Below are 19,571 nucleotides of genomic sequence, written 5' to 3'. Positions count from 1 at the left end.
ATCAGTTTGCGTAAGTAATTCCGCAGAATGTATTTAAACACGCAGGAATCTAAATTAGGCTGAGCAATCCAGCTGGTATTGTAGGCTTCATTGAAGCAAGCAGTGCAAGAACTTAAGAAGAAACTAGTTAAAGATATTGATCGAAATGAACAATGGAAGCTACAAAAAAACCAGCTCATTCAAATTGATAAAGATCTTACCACAAGAACATACCAAGAAGTCATGTTGAACTTCTAGCAAACAACAGGTGTTTTCACCATTTTGAGTGATTTCTTACTAAAGCCACAATTTCAAGTTAAGGGATTTGAATCATGATCTTCTTTAGAAGTACTATAATTACGTAACTGTCTCTTACTCATTTCTCTTATACTACTCTCTGGTCTATGGCTATTCCTATTTCCTATTTGGCATCATATTTAGGGACCAATATAATCGCATGAAATCCTCAACACACGCTTGCTTACTTGTCACCACACCAGGATGGCACCGATGTAATGGTCATTTTGAGAAATACTCAAGCAAAGCAACCTTGCCTACTAATTGTTGCATCGAGGTGGCATCTAATAACACGTTGAGTAGGAAACCCTACTGATTTTTTAAGAACTTGTTTCATAGAGATCGGCCAGGGTTTACAGTAAACAACTACCTAATGTATTCCTCTAAACTAGCTTGGGACAGACAGTAAAATGATTTACAGTGAACAACTACAAACACAATCCTCTATACTAGCTTGGGACAGACAGTGAAAGGATAAAACATTGATGCGCGGTAGAGGAAGAGTCAAACAGATGAAAGTATGCTTAAAATTCAAAAAAACTACTTCATAATATGTAAATTAGTCAAATTAATAAGTAACTGGAAACTATTTTCTGATTTGAAGTACTGATCTGCTTATGCTAAAAGATATAATGTATAAAGGAAATGACGAAAAATTTCTGCACTTAGTAGCAACCAGAAGACATTTTTGGATATTTCCTATGATTTAGTCTTAATTATAGAAACTTCTATTTCTTTACTACTTCTCTGAACATATTGACTTCCACTGACAAGGAGTAACAAAGCACACAGTGGAGACAGCAACAGTTGGTATCATTCTTTTTAAAGAGTCTGTATTCTGTATGAAAAGTGTTTTTCTTTTTAGCAAGTTAGTGAATAAAATTTATTCTTCTAAGAACTGAAGGAGAGCACCATAGAACATTCAAGAGAAGGTGTCAATCATAAAGTGATCTTCATGGAAAATCTTATATATTAGTATATGTGCTTATGTTAGTCCCGTATTAAGTAGATAAATAGGTGATTAAGTTCCGTTTACACAATTCATTGACTGGCCTAGTAAAAGAACTAGGGCGTATGTGGCACGAGAACGGAAAGTAAAATAATGCAAACATTTCCCCTTTTTTGTTCTATCTTCATGCACTTTTAGACTGTATATACAATTCTTGATTTTTTTTCTACTTTTCACTTTTTATATGAGAAACAATGTTAACATATTTACTTTTGTTTACGTGAATAGTCTCCGAGACACGTGAGGTGTGTTTTAGTGTTGTGTCATGTCACCATGTCAAACAAAACAAGATTTTACTTAAACGTATCGCCCCAGTAACGTCGCCCAAAAGATTTCCAGGGATGGTTCAGTTATTCTTTCACGTGACATACATTTAGTTGCCAGACAGCCAACTTCAACTTCTGATACTATTTAGTACATAGAAATATAATTCATAAAATCTCAAGATCATTTCTCTTGTTTCATTATATTTTGATTCAATACTTTTCCGCACATATATTCTCATGCCACTATGTATAACATCCTAGAACAACAGCCTATGCATATAAATCATCAGAGGATAATTTCAGAATAGATGGTGAATTCATCACTATCCCTAATTAAGAAGGCTGAAGGCAAACATTGCCTGAATTTATCAACAACTGGGAGCCTGAGATTAAAAGTCTGAGGTGGTTTATTCCAGATAAGATAAACATAATCAGGAGAGGATGGCCATCAATTATAGGAGGTCAGCCCACATAGAAAGAAATCCATCTCATTGGCAGCATAGATCGGGCTAAAGTAACAAGTAACAGACCTCCAAATCTCTTATATACTTTGTTCCCAAACAAGAGAGAGATGATAATGCTCGCCACATGAACATAAACTTGTTCGAAACCTTCTGAATGGAAAATGTTGTATGAATAAAGAAAAAGAAAAGAATTGAACTAATATCCACTAGGCCGCAACTGTCGACACATTTTCTTACAACACCATAAGTTTTTCTCACTGCTGCAAAATTATGGTACATCATTAAGACTAACAAAAAATATTAGAAAATTATTCTGAATAAAGGGAAGAACAGTATTGAATCCACCACTTTCTTTCAGTTGCTTTGCATCCATAATCAACTTGTTGCTGAAAAAGAGCAGGGAAGAAATTAAAGGGCAAAAAAGACAATGACAAATCACCTTTCCACCATTCATGTTTTTCCGTTGAAGTTCTAATTAACCAATTGTGACATCCCACCGACTCTACGAAAGTTTAGTCCTACATCGCGTTGGGAACGAAATATTAAGTGGTTTATATGTGAAAGCTTAAGACTCAAGTGTAACATCGGCTAGTCGATTTTGGCAGTGGTTTGAGCCAAATAGCACGTTACACTCGGTGAGTCCCACGGCTTGCACGCGCCAACGGGCCCCGCGGGCCTGGGGCATGACAAATGGTATCAGAGCAGTTGCCAGCCGGAAGTGTGGAGCTAAGTGCTACACCGTGTGGTGGCTGGTGGGAGCCACCTCTAGAGCCTGTAGGAGCTACCTCTAGAGTCCACATCGCCTGGTAACCTGGGATGTGCTAATTGTCATGCCGCGACGAGGACGTCGCCTTTGTAAGGTGGGGTGAATGTGACATCCCACCAACTTTACAAAAGTTTAGTCCCACATCGTGTTGGGAACGAAATATTAAGTGGTTTATATGTGAAAGCTTAAGACTCAAGTGTAATATTAGCTAGGCGATTTTGGCAATGGTTTGAGCCAAATAGCACGTTACACTCGGTGGGTCCCACGGCTTACACGAACAGGCCCCGTGGGCCCGGGGCGTGACACCAATACCAAGTCAAAATGTGGAGAGAGGAATTGTATAACAAGAAGAATGCACCACAAGTGAATGATAGCTCCTAGAATGAAAAATGAGCCTCCTATCTCACTCTTAGTATAAGGACAATGCCTCCAGACCGAAAATGTGCACATTCGTCCCCTTCGTGCACCTTAGAAAGGAAACTCATTCCTGTGCATGACCCCTGGTCAAATACCCATCACTACTGTACCTATTGCTCATTATCATTCGATGGACCTAATGCTTCGAAATAACCTTTACTTTTGTTTTTGTGTCCATTCAGTTATACTGTTTATATCCATCAAATTCTATAATGAACTTTTTACCTTTTTCCATATAGGAACGAAGAACACATGGACATGTGCGTGTGTGCATGCGTGAACATACCCCACTATTGCCTCCGAAACAAGCTCATATCCTTTGAAAATACCTACTCCCGTGGATAAAGTAAATCAGTGAATTAATCGTATTTATCAAGATTATGTCATAAATAGCATACTCTGCTGACTGCTGAGGTTTGGCAACTTAGCATGTTATTTTGTCATATAAACTGAATAAATCAGTTTACTAAAATACTCGTATTTATCAATGCATAGTTCATAAATAAACATATCAGGACGAGGGTTATCATGTCATTTTGTCATGTGAACCGCAAGATCACAGGTCGAGAACCTTCCAAGTATAAATTTAACAATTATATTTAATCTGCAAGAATGCAGTTTACAATTTACTCTCTCATGTTAACATAAATTTCCAGGAATTAAGACTAACCAATGGGCGAGCAGATAAAATGATTAACAAATCAATAATAGAGGACCTTTTCCTTCAAACCATGAAGCAAATTAACATGAAAAGAACCCATGAAGATAATCATAAATAAGCAGTCAAACAAAACCATAATTACAAAAAAAAAATCAAATTCATAACAATGTACCATTTGGGTCTTCTTCAAATTGATCCTTGTTCACTACAAGTTTGCAGTTCGATCCCAGGCAGCAACAAAAATGATTTTTTTTTTTTTTTTGGCTCAAAAGAAATGTATCACCCTTGACCATAGCATAGAGAAGGAAAAGAGTGAAGGAAGTAGGGTTATTGAGGTGGGATTTATTATTATTAGAGAAGAAAAAGGATGGGCTCTTCATTAGGAAAGTGTGGATTTGTTTAAAGGAATCTCAACTTCTTTAAAAGGTGAGAGGTTTTTTGAACGCTTTTAAGTTGTTGATTTTGTTTTCTCTTCAATTTGGGGAGTGATACTCCCACGCCGATTTATGGTACTGCTACACCTATTTATCGTGTGTAGTGCCCCCTACCGCTTTCATTAATGATTGTTTATGTGAAACGGTATGCAATAGATTATAGATTTTTTTTTTCCTTTTTTTGAGAAAATTTGTCATTATATCGTTACGAGGAATTCCTGTAGGCAGTATTGTTTTGTTAAGTATTTATTATTAAAAAAATAAGGAGAGACTTCTATCCACTATTGTTTTTTAGAAAAAACTGAGACGGGAAATCTTTGCATTATGGGAAATTAATGGTTACATATGATGACAGTGACGATAGTATGGTGAACTTCTATTGATCTTAAAAGAAACTATTATAAATTATTTATATTTTAAGTTTTTTTTATAATTTATTAAATACAAAAAATCTCCAGGAAAAAATTGACAACAGTCTTGAAAAGACCAATTCATCATTCATATTTAAATACAATTACTCTCATTTTTTAACCTATATATGGAGATATTGAAAAAGGATGTTTTATCCCGCATTTGTAAGTGCAAGTAACAAAGACAACAGTTGATAGTTTAATACAAAAGTTCATGGTAGAAAATTAAATTAAAATTAACCCCTTGTGTAAGTCTATGAAAATTCACCATAATTTCCTGAAATTTATCAAAATTTTCTTCAGATTCCAGCAGAAGTCCCACGAGGCTTACAGGAAAACAAAAGGACAACCATGACTTACAGAAACATTTTGCAACTCAGGTTTTATAAAAAAAGGATACATGATAGATGATGATGATGATCATGGACAGGAGCTGTAGGCATAACACGTGGCGGCACCCACCGAATCAAACAAATTTCATGTCCTGGGGAGGAACTATTGGAACTGATATGCAGCACTCAAGAAGAAGTACAAAAACTATTGGAACTATAACAGGCACTCTGCAACGGTTTGGATTCAAAACTGTTGTTGTTGTTCCCCATTATTAGGCGATCAAGTAGTTCTCAATAAAATTTTCCAATGTGAAAGCATTAGCTATATCCTATAAATGTACACCTTTCGCCGATCCCTAACAAAAATGTACATATATGTTCTAAACAGGCGTTTTTGAGCTTTACTCTGAAACTTATACCAAGAATGAACAAAAATACCTTCGCAAATGGAAGCAGGAAAAAAATAAAATAAAACTTAAACTTCTTCGGATTCGTAACCCACATTGTATTTCCATTTTATCCTCTCTTTTTTCTGTGATGGTGAAGAGCTAGCGTTTTGAGAACATCCCCTTGGTTAACGTCGAGAAATCAAAAACATCAGAAGTGGAGGGCTTGGTGGTGGAAGATGATGGCTTTTTGGCTTCTGAGGCAACTGATTCCTCAGTTTCAGTTCTGCAAGAGAGTATTGAATACCAGCATTTAATTATCTTCTCATATATGCTTTGCACTTACAAGAAGAAAAAGAAGAATGTTTACAAGAGAAACTAATAATATCGGAAGTAATTATGAATTCTTTGAATCGTCAGACTTGGATCAGATTGTGAAAACAATTACAAATCTCAATAATTAATATGTTATTGTTAGATAAGCGTACTTAATTGCATAATATTATATAGGCATATGCTTTTAAAATGTCAAGGGATATGCCCCAAGGAGGTCAGTCAGTAACTCATAACTCCTGAGGAATTTCAGAATAAACTTTTGTATTCGAAAGGGATGCAGTTAAAGTCTGTATTTACTAGTTTGATTGGGTTGTAGTCCAAGTATTATACCATTAAAGTTTGGTAGATTTGTTTTAAAGTAGGTTAATTTTGATGAACTATTTTCATTTCCATTCTTTTCAGTGCCACACCATCTAACTGAATCAATATGCAATAGCTATATGCTTTCTAAAATTTGGTACAGAAGAAACCCCCAATTTTTCAATAGTCTAAACAGGCCAAAAGGACAGATGACGGTTTAATTTTTGAGATATAGCAAATACCCCTTTATAAGTTCCATTAAAGTTTCCTACCAAGGACTAATGCCTGGGACTTCTGACCATCTAAAGGCTACCTCCACAAAACCCTCTACTCTGTGAGAAGCTGACACACTTTACTAAGGAGAACTGCATTACATCATAGTGGAAACCTTTATACCTACCTACAGTAAAGAGGATATCTTTATACAAATATTAGAGAAAAGAGAGAGTTAACCTCGTTGTCGGGTTACTTTGGATCATGTTTGGTGACGGAAGAATGTTACCAACCTATAAAGTAGTAGAGAAAAGATAGTTAACCAACTATTTCATTATTTACTCCTATATCATAAAGTTTTTATGAAAATCACCTGGGCTCCTGGCAGTGTCATCCCTGGCATTTGATAACCATGACCCGACAAGTCCTTCGTTAGCATACCTACATTTGTTTGACTTGTGTTTGTCGCACCTGGTTGTTGTGTTGTAGCAGGAAATGGAGGTGTTCCTCCAGATTTAGAGGCAGCCATAATAAGAGCTTGTTGCTGGGAGAGGAAAGCAATTTGCTGTTGATGAACAGAAAAGGGAGACACCATATTCGACTGCAATAAATCACATTACAAATATGCAATTATAAATACAACTCCAATCTTAACTGGATTGAGTACAAAAAAAACGAGTCGATTCTATAATTTCTTACTGGATTAGATCTCTTTGGGTTTTTTTTTATAATGGAGCTTATATAGCTGTGTTGTATGTCTTTCTTTTGGCAGGAATTTGAGTACAGAGAAATTGGTTAATTATATAATCCTAGGCACAGGATCCTGCACAACTTTTTTATTGAGCGTATACAGGTATGGTTTATCTATATCTTTCAAAAAGCATGTTATTTTTGATAGGCTATTTTTATTTGATTTCTAAATGTTTTTCTAACCAACAGTTAACATATGACCATCCTTATAGAGATAACCACACCATATAACGAAACTATACATGGAAACAATTAACGCTTCAATTTATTGAGCAGAGTAATCTAACTTGCACATCATTTGTTTCATTACATAATCTTTAGACTGTAACCACCTAAAAAGAATCAAATAACTAATTAGTAGTGTATGTGCTAGGTCTAGATTCCAAAAAGTTGCTAGTGTAATCCTACCTCATGAAAATGATCTGTACCGTCAAGTTGACATATGACATGGTATTGTGTTAGAGCACATGCAAATATAAGGTTTCTTGCCTGCCCATTGATTCCGCAGGAGTATGAAAGGTTGACCTATCCAGGATCATAGGATCCATGTTAATTTACTCATTTCATTTGCAAAAATAGATAATTATGGGATCAGTTGTTCGGTAGTGGTCTATTAGGCCCATAATGACATTGACGTAAGAATGTTTTCTGTGGACCTTGTTGGTCATGGGTTATACCTATAATTAAACGAAAATACTAATATGTTAGCTCTATGGAAAGTAGGTTTCATGCATCTTACAGAAAATAAGATGGAAATATACCTTGTCAAAAAGATTCAGAATGTCATCTTTTATCTCTGTCTGGGACTTTTCTGTAGCTGTTGCCTGCGATTTCTCTCGAGCTGGAGGAGTCGTGATAGATGTTGAATCTTTAAATAACTCCTCGATTGCTGATGTAGATTGAGATTTAATTACAGCATCCCTTCTGTTGTCATTATCACCTGTGGCAGAGTTGGATTCTGCATTTAAATTTTCCTGTAAACTCTCTTGAGACAAAGAAGGTGTCACAAGTGATGCATCTGCAAACAAGTCCTCAATAGCTGAGGTAGACTTAGACTTGACACAACCTGTACCAACATGTGCTTCAACCGCTGCAAGTGTTAACATTTAAACCAAAAGTAAGCTCACCATGAAGAACTGACAACAATTACATAGTTGTTCATATTAAATCTGCTAGGAAAAAGGAAGAGGAAAAAATATCTTTATAGGTTAGGCCAGGTATATATAGCATGAGTTTGAGATTAACACAGAACATTTTAAGAGAGATACCATAGTCTCCACTTTATTGCAAAGTTGATTTTGTATAAGTAAAAGATCAGACACAAAATAGAGTAACACGGGGAAAAGGAAAAGGAAAATAATGCACAAGCCGACATATCCTATAGCATGAAATTTAAGTAAATTAAGATACTAGGATATGGTCAGAAAGGGCTTAGGGCTGATTGTATTGGCTTTGATTTGGTTGAACTAGTGTTAGGAGATAAACAAATCAACTTTGACAGAGATGAGCGTAAATGTGCAGCATGTGCCACAGTTACAATACCCATCTCCATCTTAGGGATGGATCCAATAACTTCCCTGAGCTTTTACAGAAAATTTTGAAGTCCAAACTCTATCATTAAGAAAGTAATATAGCTTACACGGAAAATTTGCCCACGAAGTGTCATCAGCTGTAGACTGTTGAGATCCATTTTCATTTGACTCGTCCATAGGAAGCATATCAAAAAGATTAGTCGTGATACTAACTTTTGGGGGTTGGGTGGATGTGGTATCAACTGTGGTTGGTGTTGCTCGAGGAGGCCTTTGGGATTCAGTCTTGGGCATGACGTGTCGTACTTTAAACCCTGAGGAAACCTGTTTTAGATATGGAAATTTTAAGTCAAACCATCAAAATGAAACAAACATGTTTTGCTCAAGTTAACAAAAAAGACATAGGAAACATGAGGTTTGAAATTTTTCCTACCATTTACATGTGTAACAAGTTGTCAGACTTACAACTTAATAAAATGCAAACTTATAAAAGCATCTATACTACTATTCTACTCTATTCCTTAAAAGCATATTTTCCAATCACAATTCAATTGATCGCAATATACGGGCTGCAAATCAGAGCTCTAGGTCTAGAAGACTCCATGAAACAAATGAGTACATCTTAATAACTGTCAAACTTATGCCCTTCCTCTCTAAATAGCTACTAATATTATGGACAGTGAATCTTTCCTTGGGAAATTTGCAGACGAGTTGAACATGAGGCTGAGAGGCTGAAACTTCAGCCTATTCGCATTACTCTCAAAAGAGCATTGAACTAGCGTCTATCTCCCTCATGGATATGCAACTAAACTAAATCACTTATTGCATGTGTAACGCACATGTCTCTACTTTCTACAAGGTTAAGCATATGGAAAACTAAAAGGATACTTGAAAAGTAGGGGCAGGTGCTACTGAAGCAAAAAATAAATAAATAAATAAAACAACAATAAGCTGAGTGAGTCTAGCTGAACATAGAAGCAGACAATTTAAAATAATGATTTGGATGATTTGCCTTAATCTAAAGAAATTTGAAATACTTAATTTCAGTAGAATAAGAAAAAAAATTATGGAAACCAGAATCACAGTCGTAGATTAAACAAAAGTCTGCTCATGACAGGACTTGAGTACTACTTAATGTCACTGTGACGCATGAAACTTACTTTTTCTATCAATACATTTTCTTAGCTTCATATTGAAATAATAGTATTCTCCTTCTTTGAACTAGCAGGAAAAGACTCGTGTAAACTGCTTGACAAGCTAAAATAAGAGATAGGACCAGTTGCCTCACAAAATATGTTAACAATATACAGACATTATATCACTATTATGAATAACTGGATTGTTCAATTCCAGAGGATTGCCTTTGGTAGATGCTGGGAACATATATTTTAAGGAAACCTATATAGAATACAGGATGAACAAGCAAAGATTAACACCTGGCAGTTTCAACCGCAAATCAACAATAAAAACTGCTTAAGACGCACTAGCTTGCTTTACTTAAAAAGAACAACATTCACGAACGTGAATGATCATAATTTCATGAACAGGGCATAATCATGAGTTAAGGTAAAATACCTGTACATCCGTATCAAATAATATTGAAAAATGAAAATATAAAAGGGAATATGAAAAGGGAAACCCCCAAAACTGACTCTTCAATGTTTTCTTTTCCATTATCAATGTGAATTTATCAATTCCAAGGATAATCAAGCAGTTATTCTATGCCATCATCTCGGTATAGATTCATAAGCTCAATCTATTAGCAATTAACAAAAATAGACCATATTTTTTTTTTCTTTTTTCATATTAGATCCAGGCCTGACCAGTTAAGAAACAGCAAAACCTCAGAAGAATTCTCACATTTCCTAAGATTCTAGAGTAGAAGTGTAAAACGAAACTATAGCCAATAAACAAGATCGTACATGTCTTACCGGAGTAGGTAACTTTGGGACTGCTAGGCTGGTTTTCTTTGGACCCTGCTGCTCAGGGCTTTTGTGCTCCCCAGGAGAATCTGCTTTATTAATAGAACCTTGTGCACACCTATCATCAGGCTTTTCCTTATATTCAGAAACCTTCTCTTCTCCATACTGTAAATGTGATATTGCAGTAGAATTTCTAGGTATCCATCTTTTATCTTCATATCTGGCGATTGAACTATTTTTCAGGCTACCGCATCCAGCTATACAAATCTTAAGTAGAACTATGAAGAATCACAGTACAAGAAAATTAGAATTAGAAGCAAGCATACTTTGCACGAATGAAGTTCTCTATCCCAACTCTGTCATAGTTTGGAGGTAGTTCTGCTTCCCAATAGCTATTTGCCTTTTCATTTCCCATTGCTGCCAACTCTGTCATAGTTTGGAGGTAGTTCTGCTTCCCAATAGCTATTTGCCTTTTCATTTCCCATTGCTGTGAATGACCAGTGCCAATTAAAACAAAAGCTATTTGCCTTTTCATTTCCCATTGCTGTGAATGACCAGTGCCAATTAAAACAAATCAGCCGCCCCACACATGTGCCAATACAAATGTCTATACAATAAGCACGCGTATAAAAACATATCGCATACTACATGTAATGTGAAGTAGCTAAAAGGTGCAAAGAATTACTTTGAATAAATGCAACCTGCTCTGGAAGCCATGTGTCCAGGGTTGCAGATCTTACCTGCAGTTGACACGAAGCAGTTATTGAGATGCATCAAAATTCTAACAGATACTAGTTTGACAAATCAGAGCCGAGGCAAGCATATGTTGCATTTCAGTGACTCATTCGCATTCCTAGACATAGGAAAGCTAAGTTGACTTTCAATCGTGTAAGCAAACTTGAAAATAAGCATAAGATTTTATTATAGAAGAAAACAGAACTGAAGGAGTTGATCAAGTGATGCAAGCAGTCATTGTGCAAAGTCATGTAAAATATTGCGTATGATAAATAAGAGGACACTAGCTCAAAACCACAAAGAAACAGCAATGATAGCTTCAACAATTTATATGTCAGTTCCCATACATACATATATTCTAACATCTTTAAAATTTAGATGCAACTTAGTCAGAGCTACAAATAAGTTTAACAGAAGATAATCTCATTTATACGTTAGTTCCCATACATGTATACATGAAAGGGAACTGCTAAGATATTCGGTTTGTTGAAATACTTTATATGCTAGTTCCAATACATATATACATGCATACTTATCTACCCACCTACCAACCTATATACAGTGTAAGTACATACAAATATATGTAATACATAGATAGATGTATACATATATACCTATAAACATATGAAAGTTTTGGATTATTTCTTGGTTTGACTCTTTGGCTTATATTATGACTTCAGACTTCGGAGATGATTCCGCGGAAGTATAACAAATTTAACATATCTGTCACCCGTACATACTTTTTTTACTTTGTGGCAATTTACACTGCAAAAAAAATTGGTCGATATCCTGCCTGCTAACTTGACTGCCAGGTTTTATGGCAAACCCTTCCAAGCAAAAAATTCTCTTTATGGCACCAAAACACAAAGACTTGAGACACTTGATGCCACGCTATGCTGCAACAACAACTATTTTACAGTGTCACCTATGTACCTTTAAGCAGTTTTGAATCAAAGTACACTATTATGTTTGACTTGCACTGTATGTAATATTTCTTTCCGGTTACTCCCAAGGCCCCTAAAGTAGTCCTGTCGAACAAGCCAAGAATCAATGAGGACACGATTAACTCTAATGGTTTCACCAAAGCCAATCAAGGCGAGATCGCAGGAGGTGAAGTAATTAGGGATTCTACAGGTAAAGTTCTTGGTGGTGTTTCCTCACACATTATAGTAATGGCACTAATTTATTATCTGAGGCTAAGCTCTAGAGCAAGGTCTAGCAAGGTCTGATTTTATGTCTTCGAATGGACTTTGTTGATGTCTGTTGTGAGATGAATTCTCAAATATTCTTTTCCTCAGACTCTGTTAGCCTAGATAGTACTTGGTAAATTTACTGTGTGCTTCAAAATATCCAGAATTTATGATGTAGCCTTAATGTTTGATTCTCGCTGCTACTGTGAAACCAATTCTCTCGCATATTCTTTAGCCAACATGGGCTTCTCTTCAATGTATTAGCAGATTAGAGTCAGGGGATTGTCCTTATATTCGTAAACGATTTTGGGACAAGGAGAGTCTCCCTCGTTTCTTTTTGTTTGCTACCTGTTCCTCTCTACTAGGGTCAGGTTTTGGTCAGGTTTTTGTTCCCTCTAGCTCTTGTAGCTCTTTTTCTTTTTCTAATAAATGGGTAGGGGTCTGCCAAACCCTTCACCATCACAAGGTGGATTTTGAAAAATAAAATAAAATAAACAGTTACAATCCCTCAAGACAAATATCCATGAATTGCCGTCTACAACATAGATAGAAGTGTCTGCCGTCTCTAGATGTCAATTTGAGAGAAAGTTCATCTCTCATGAAGCCCTCTCAACACGGAGTTTGCTACTCGACCACACCATTTAATGGGATAAAGCTTAGATGATGATGATAACATAAAAAAAGGAGTATGATTCATGAAACAAGTGAGCAAAAATGGAACCATACTCTCCTCTCAGGAAAGTGGTGTATTAGCACTCTTGAGCTACAGCTTCCCTGATAAAAAAGAACATATACATCCACATGATGCACAGTGTGACATCCTAACTCTGGACTAGCCTACATCTTTACAAGGTAAGGAGCACAAGAAAAATGTACAAATATAAGTATATGAAATTATATCTTTGTTCCAAAAGCATCTATATAAAATATTTTTTACTAGTCCAAAAGGTAAGGAACACATGAAGTGGAAAATGTACAATATAAGTATATGAAATTATATCTTTGCTCCAAAAGCATCTATATAAAATATTTTTTTACTACTACAAAAGGTGCTCACAACCTCTCCAAAAGATCCCACCACTAATGCCACTTACAACTAATAATGTTCCAAAATAAACTTCAGCGCAACCTCACAAGATAGTTATCAAAAAGATTCTGTTTATAAATGATGCTATCCCAGGAAGAAACATAATGTACAACTAAGACAAGAATGGTAATGCAGGGCTATGGCTAACAGGTATGATATTGCTTAGAACATTAGCTAGCAGATTTGTATCCTCAAGGACCTCAACAATCATGGTTAGGTGATAGTCTTATGTTCTTTGACCTTTTTAAACCTTTTCAGATGCCTTTCAATATGAGAACTTTAATGATTTTATTGATAAGGAATTATTAACTCATACAGCATATTAATAAAATAGTACAGAAAATCACAGTCATGTAAACTGAATCTTCATAAATTATTACCATTCAGATATTAGGAAAAAGAGAAAGAAACCATGTACAGCTTTTGAGCTGATGGAAACAAATAAATTGCATTGGTAGATAGCTCATAGCATCTATGCTGGGCTAAATCAAAAAACAACATAAGCTACAGTTATATTTAAACCTTCCAATCATCTATATGTAAAAAGAGTGAAATATCAAAGACAGAAATAGGTAGATAGATTGATCAATAGAGAAGAGAAATGAGTAGTTCCCTAGCTGACCTTTGATATGTGTACCCCCAAACTTCTGTGTATTCCAGAACATTGCATGCATATGAAAATCCCCAAGTTCACACTTGCCCATCGTGGACCTCTGCAAAAAGATAAGTCACAGTCAGGATCCAGAAGTACAACCTAAACTTGAAATATAACATTGGAAATTCCAAGGTGAAAGATATCATGATCCCTTTTACAGTTTTTACAAGACTCAGAAAAACCAGCTCACAATGGGCTGGATCCTAAAATCCAACATCATTAGACAATTTGAATCTTACAATCTAAACAATATAATACATATGGATCTAATAATGTGAAATCTCAAAAAGTGTATGGTGTAAATGCCTCACCAGGAAGCCTTTTATTAGTAAGTATGACTAGAAAAAGTATTAGTATTTGAATAGAAGGTTCTATCATTGGGTAAATATATATACTCCCTTGTCTTCAAGGAAGTGGCAATAGATGAATTAGAAGGTCTAGTCGATTGGTACAAAAGGCACATTGAACGTCACTTTAGTTGATCTCTTGAGAGAAAAAAGTAACAAAAGGAAGAGGTAGACAACCAAAAGATAGCTGACTTCTGCAGGGAGAATTGTCACAACTTCACAATATTCTTCTTTCAGTGTGACAGACCAAACTAGAATCTTCCAGATTTTACTATGGCAAGTCTATACATGCCTTCCAGCTTAGCTCTTGGGGTATGACTATCTCTATACAGATAATACTCAAATGGCCACAGTAAAGCAGCTAAACTAGCACTTTACTATTCAAACAGACGTGATCCCTAAGTATTGAACAAGCCTACAAGTTAAAGAAGATAAACAGCCCAGCAGTTCTCAATGGCTCATGTCCACATCAAGAAGATCTGAAGACAATATCTTGTCCACTTATTAGTGCATTTGTTCCCAGCAATTAGGCGTATCTTAAACCGCTGAAAGAGAATAGAACCAGCCTAGGACATTCTTTTAAGAAAAAAATTAAGCTTCACATGCTTCGTTCCTTTTCTACCTACCGAGCAGGAGATAAGTATCATTTTCAGCCTTGTGAAGATCGAGGAGACTGACATCCTTTGTACAAAGATAAATTACTAATAGTAGTGTACCTGCTGGATCATAAAAAAATGTCCTGATGGGAGTAATGTCGAAAAGGAAGATGTTCACTAATAAGAGCATTCTGAATCACACAATACAAATTATAAAACAAAAATACTTTAAACTTTCATTGAATAAATAGAGAAGGAATTAAGTGCAGTATAATGTATCATTACAACATGTTCTATTGCTTTTATCAAGAATTGGGATGGCAAAAGGCAATAATCCATTCAACCTGTTACTAAACGGTAAATTAACTTATTTATTGACATTAAAAAACCTTGTTCATAATTATACTACTTGGAATGCCACAACTGAAATGGAAATTAAGATTTCAAAATGTAAGTATGTACTTACTTTCCCTTGCAATCAGCACACTGTTTATTCTCTGGCAATTTAAGGAGCCCCTCTAGGATCTGCACATTGATGGTAAAGAGAAACGCAAATCACATAAGTAAAAGTCTCACGCTTAAGAAATCATCGAGGCCCCTTAAACCAAAAAGATAAGTAGCACTTCCACCCAAATATGAGCAACAAGGAAGAGAACTAGGTAATGAATTAGAGAGTACCAAGTAAAGGTGAAAGTGCAGTAAAATGATTATCTATTTGAGTCATCAAATTTCTACCATAGACCACAAGAACCAATTTCCTATTAGCAAACTGATTCTGATCCAAGAGGGTGGACAAGTCCATCCACATAAACCATTACAATCAGGAACACCTTTAAAAAGATCAATTATTTCCAATGAAAGCCTTGTCCAGTATGGTTCTAAGAGAACTATAAAAGGTTATAATTAAATGGCTGATAGAATCTTTCTAGCACTAAATGAAAAAAGTTCCATTGACCAAGCGATCCCACTTAGCATGTGTTAATCACTAAATATGGACTGCTAAAGTCCATGATCTTGACTTTCAAAATCATCTTCATCCTCTTTAGCAAACACTACCAAAAACTATCAACAAAGCAAGGTGAAAAAAATTTCAAAGGACTTTCCTACTCTATGTTACAGCAGTAGGGTGGATTTGAAGAGAATGAGCAGCGGTCAGATGAACCTTTATCAGTAGGCATATAATGGAATAAACTAGTATGACACATGAGATGTGCACGTTAGAAGAGCTAAAATATTTTTTCACAGATTCATGTGATAGATTCAATATGATTTGTTTACTATTTGATTGGTAAAAGAAAAATTAATTACCAATCATACCTTTAAAATTGAAATTCTCAATACTGAACAATTGCATTTAAAACATTGGCACGCATGAACCACCATAGGTCTGTCCCTCAGAATCAAGATCAAATTATCTTGTTTACCACTGTTTTGTTTGACCAGGCAAGCTAAGGAATATGACCTGAAAGGATTAGAACACACTTTCAATTTCTTGTAGAACTCAGTGCTGGTGTTTTTCCACACTTGGACCAATACAAGTTGCCCCTGAGAACAAGTCTCAAATTATCTCATGATCACTATTTTGTTGGTGCTTTAGCTGTTTGGAAAGTTGCTTAGGGGGTGTTAGTCAATTGGGACATTTTCATACAAAATGGGATAATTGTTAAAGTGGAATAATATTTCGCTAGTGGGATATTTTAGTGGGATAACTAGGAACAATTTTGTGAAGCAGGATATTTTGATAAAATAACGTGGGATAAATTTTTATAATCATGAAGTATATATTTATGCATTTTGAAGATATAAATACTATTTATGTATTTTAAACTTACTATTATTAATTGATAATTACTTACAAAAATGTTCGTTACTATTAAATAACTTTTGGTTAGAGTATAAGATATTGACAATTATTATTATGATGATGGTCTAATGATGGTGATAACCATAATAGGAAATAAGTAAAGAAAAAAATAAAAAATAACAAAATAAATACGAGTTCTAGTTTTTTACCACATAGTTCCAAGCTAAAACTTGGAATAATTAAGAGACTAGAACTCTCATTTTTGTATAGAAAAATAAAAAAAGTGGGATAATTTTGTACAATTATCCCAATTCTAGTTTTGTTAAAGTTTTGCTTGACTAACACTGTAAAATTTTATTCTATTTTTAGTTCTATGTGACTAACACCTTAAAATTTTGTTCTAGGTTTAGTTCTATGTGACTAACACCTTAAAATTTTATCCCACAGATTATCCCAGTTCTAATTTTAAGTTCTAGGTGACTAACCCCCCCTTAGGGATTTTAGCTCATGCTTTGTAAAAATTTGTTGTGGCGAAGGTAGAAATGTATTATTTTGAAGGACCTATACTCTAGCCGTGGCTTACCCTTTTTCCATGAGTTGTCCAAGGACCAACATGCTTCAGAGGTTTCTCGGTGACACTATAGATGTACTAGAGATTGCATATTTTCCCCCTAATTCTTGTTGGTGGTCTAAAGCTTCTAGGAATTTTTTTGAAGATTCCTTTTTTATAAATTTGTGAATGATGTTGAGTTTATACTCCTCAGAATACAGTTTTTCGAAGAATGCTGCTCTTCAAATTAAACTCTTGAATGCTGACAATCTCAGGAAGAAGAATGTTATTTGCACCAACCTTGTGCTTCTTGTAATCAATATTAGAAGTGGCTTTCTCTTAAAATGATTTCAGATTTGTGCTACTATTGTCCATACGTTTTTGTTAGGGGGAGAGCTGGTTCTCTTAATACGTCATGGTCTTCTTGGAGAAATATAGGAATTAGAAGATGAATCAGATACAGGAAACAATATTGGATTAAAGTCATCTAGCGAAAAATAATAATAAGGCTATATCTATCGAAAATTTGGATTAAGGTAATCTAGCGAAAAAAATTTAATTATAAAGCTATATCTAATTTTTTATTTTCTTAAATTGATTTTTTATGTTGTTGATGTTGGAGAAGTCCTTAGTCTTTTCCTCTGAAGAAGAAGGTAATTTCTATTTTACTTATGCAAGAAGGAACTATGTAATCATACATGTGCTGGTGTTCTTTATGGTGCTCTAGCTGCTCAATGGATCTTACTGCTATTTGTGATGGATACTCCGCTAGCAGAGTTTGCATAGATGATTCTAAACTACGGAAACTATCCGTTTGGTAGTTGATGAGAATACATAGGGCTACCCCCACGTTAAGGTCCATTTTCGCCATAAGTTTGTAATGTTAGCGTGCTCATTATTTTCAGTAGTTTTCATTGGATGGGTCTACAAGAGCCTCAATTCTCATGACACGTCATGTATATATCTATGTTTTAGCCGGAGCTTTTGGCTCCATGATCCATCTTATGTTTAAAAGAAACGAAATTACCATTAAAGGTTGCCATTGGTTAAAAAAAAGCATGTAAAGAACATCACGCAAAAAATATCACATTATGCCCTGATCCCCAGATGAGCAATATCTGATCAAGAATCGTAGAACTTAGATCAATATGGCAAGAAAACAATTAGACGTAGGAGAATAATTGAACAAACCGATCGGGGTTCAATTTCGGTCAAGATCACACCTCTCTAGCATACAGAAAAACAAAATACAGATCGAATTGCTTCGTAATTTCGGTTGCAGAAATATAATAATGTCGTAAGAAAAAGAATTAATTCAGAGGAAATTGGAAAATGAGAGATTACAGGGAGCGGAGAGAGACCTTTTTGTGTCTGGCGTCGAGTTCCTTGGAGACCGAAGCTTTCTCGTTCATCTTGATGTTTCTTTTTTATCCTTGAATTTTCGAAGGAATTATTAGGGCGAGAACAACGCAGCTCGATTGAGGAATGAAATCCCAGAGAAGAGAAACCTCGGATCTAAAAAAATTTGCCACTCTTCGTAATAGAATGTGAACGGCGAGAACGGTGTTCTTTTATTCGTAGAGGACCCTGGACAATTATAAATTTTTCGTTCAACCCATCACCCACGGGACTTCTTTCTCTTCTAACAATAATTAATAATAATAGTAACACCCTACCATAATTTTGTACTTTTACGCAACCCCTCGTATATGGGCAAAGTTAAATTTGACACGGTGGCTGGTGATCCAAGTATCAAAATATCTAGTTAGCGCCGGATCGCGAGTTGATAATATCTACAATATCACGCAAATACGCCAATTTATTCATTTCAATTATATATTCTTTTTATTATTATTATTATTATTTCCTTACTTCTCAGCTCATAATATGAGTTACTCTGTTTGGACGGCGAAATGCTTCCTTCGGCCGAGATCGAACACTTTGTTTTCTGTATTAAATGAGGAGATTCAAAACAATCATTTTTATGGAAAAATAAATCGAATATGTGAATACACTTACCGTAGGGACGATCTATCTGACCTTTACCCTGATCATCATTTGAACGTCTTAATTTCTAAATATAAACGCACTAAATAGATCAACATTCTCTCTCGAACAAGACAAGGCAAGACAAGA

General features: G+C 35.3%; 2 protein-coding genes across 5 annotated transcripts in view; both read right to left on the bottom strand.

Annotated features, from left to right (window-relative positions):
- The window catches only part of LOC109844654, a 7,364-nt gene extending 3,123 nt beyond the window's left edge, over positions 1-4,241 (bottom strand). Inside the window, exon 1 of the mRNA XM_020413767.1 lies at positions 4,032-4,241. Coding sequence (XP_020269356.1) covers positions 4,032-4,034 — 3 coding nt within the window. The 5' untranslated portion in view covers positions 4,035-4,241. The remainder of the gene's footprint in view (positions 1-4,031) is intronic.
- On the bottom strand, positions 5,324-19,042 carry LOC109845342 (probable ADP-ribosylation factor GTPase-activating protein AGD5). 4 transcript variants are annotated; one of them, XM_020414581.1, is made up of 11 exons: positions 18,797-19,042; positions 15,548-15,606; positions 14,106-14,196; positions 11,157-11,211; positions 10,798-10,888; positions 10,472-10,691; positions 8,660-8,873; positions 7,782-8,110; positions 6,644-6,871; positions 6,511-6,563; positions 5,324-5,707 (listed from the first exon to the last, which is right to left on the bottom strand). In XM_020414581.1, exons 1-11 carry the CDS (start codon positions 18,845-18,847, stop codon positions 5,584-5,586), a joined length of 1,515 nt encoding a protein of 504 aa, XP_020270170.1. In that variant the 5' UTR covers positions 18,848-19,042; the 3' UTR covers positions 5,324-5,583. The 4 variants fall into 4 exon arrangements, with proteins under 4 accessions (XP_020270170.1, XP_020270171.1, XP_020270172.1 ...); XM_020414582.1 differs by having other exon boundaries at positions 10,481-10,691; positions 18,797-19,039; XM_020414583.1 differs by lacking the exon at positions 18,797-19,042 and adding an exon at positions 15,760-15,836.

The sequence above is a fragment of the Asparagus officinalis genome, chromosome 6, assembly GCF_001876935.1.
Source record: "Asparagus officinalis chromosome 6, Aspof.V1, whole genome shotgun sequence".
NCBI classification, from domain to species: domain Eukaryota; kingdom Viridiplantae; phylum Streptophyta; class Magnoliopsida; order Asparagales; family Asparagaceae; genus Asparagus; species Asparagus officinalis.
Note: the sequence above shows the minus strand (reverse complement) of the source record. Positions and strands in the feature narration are given on the sequence as shown.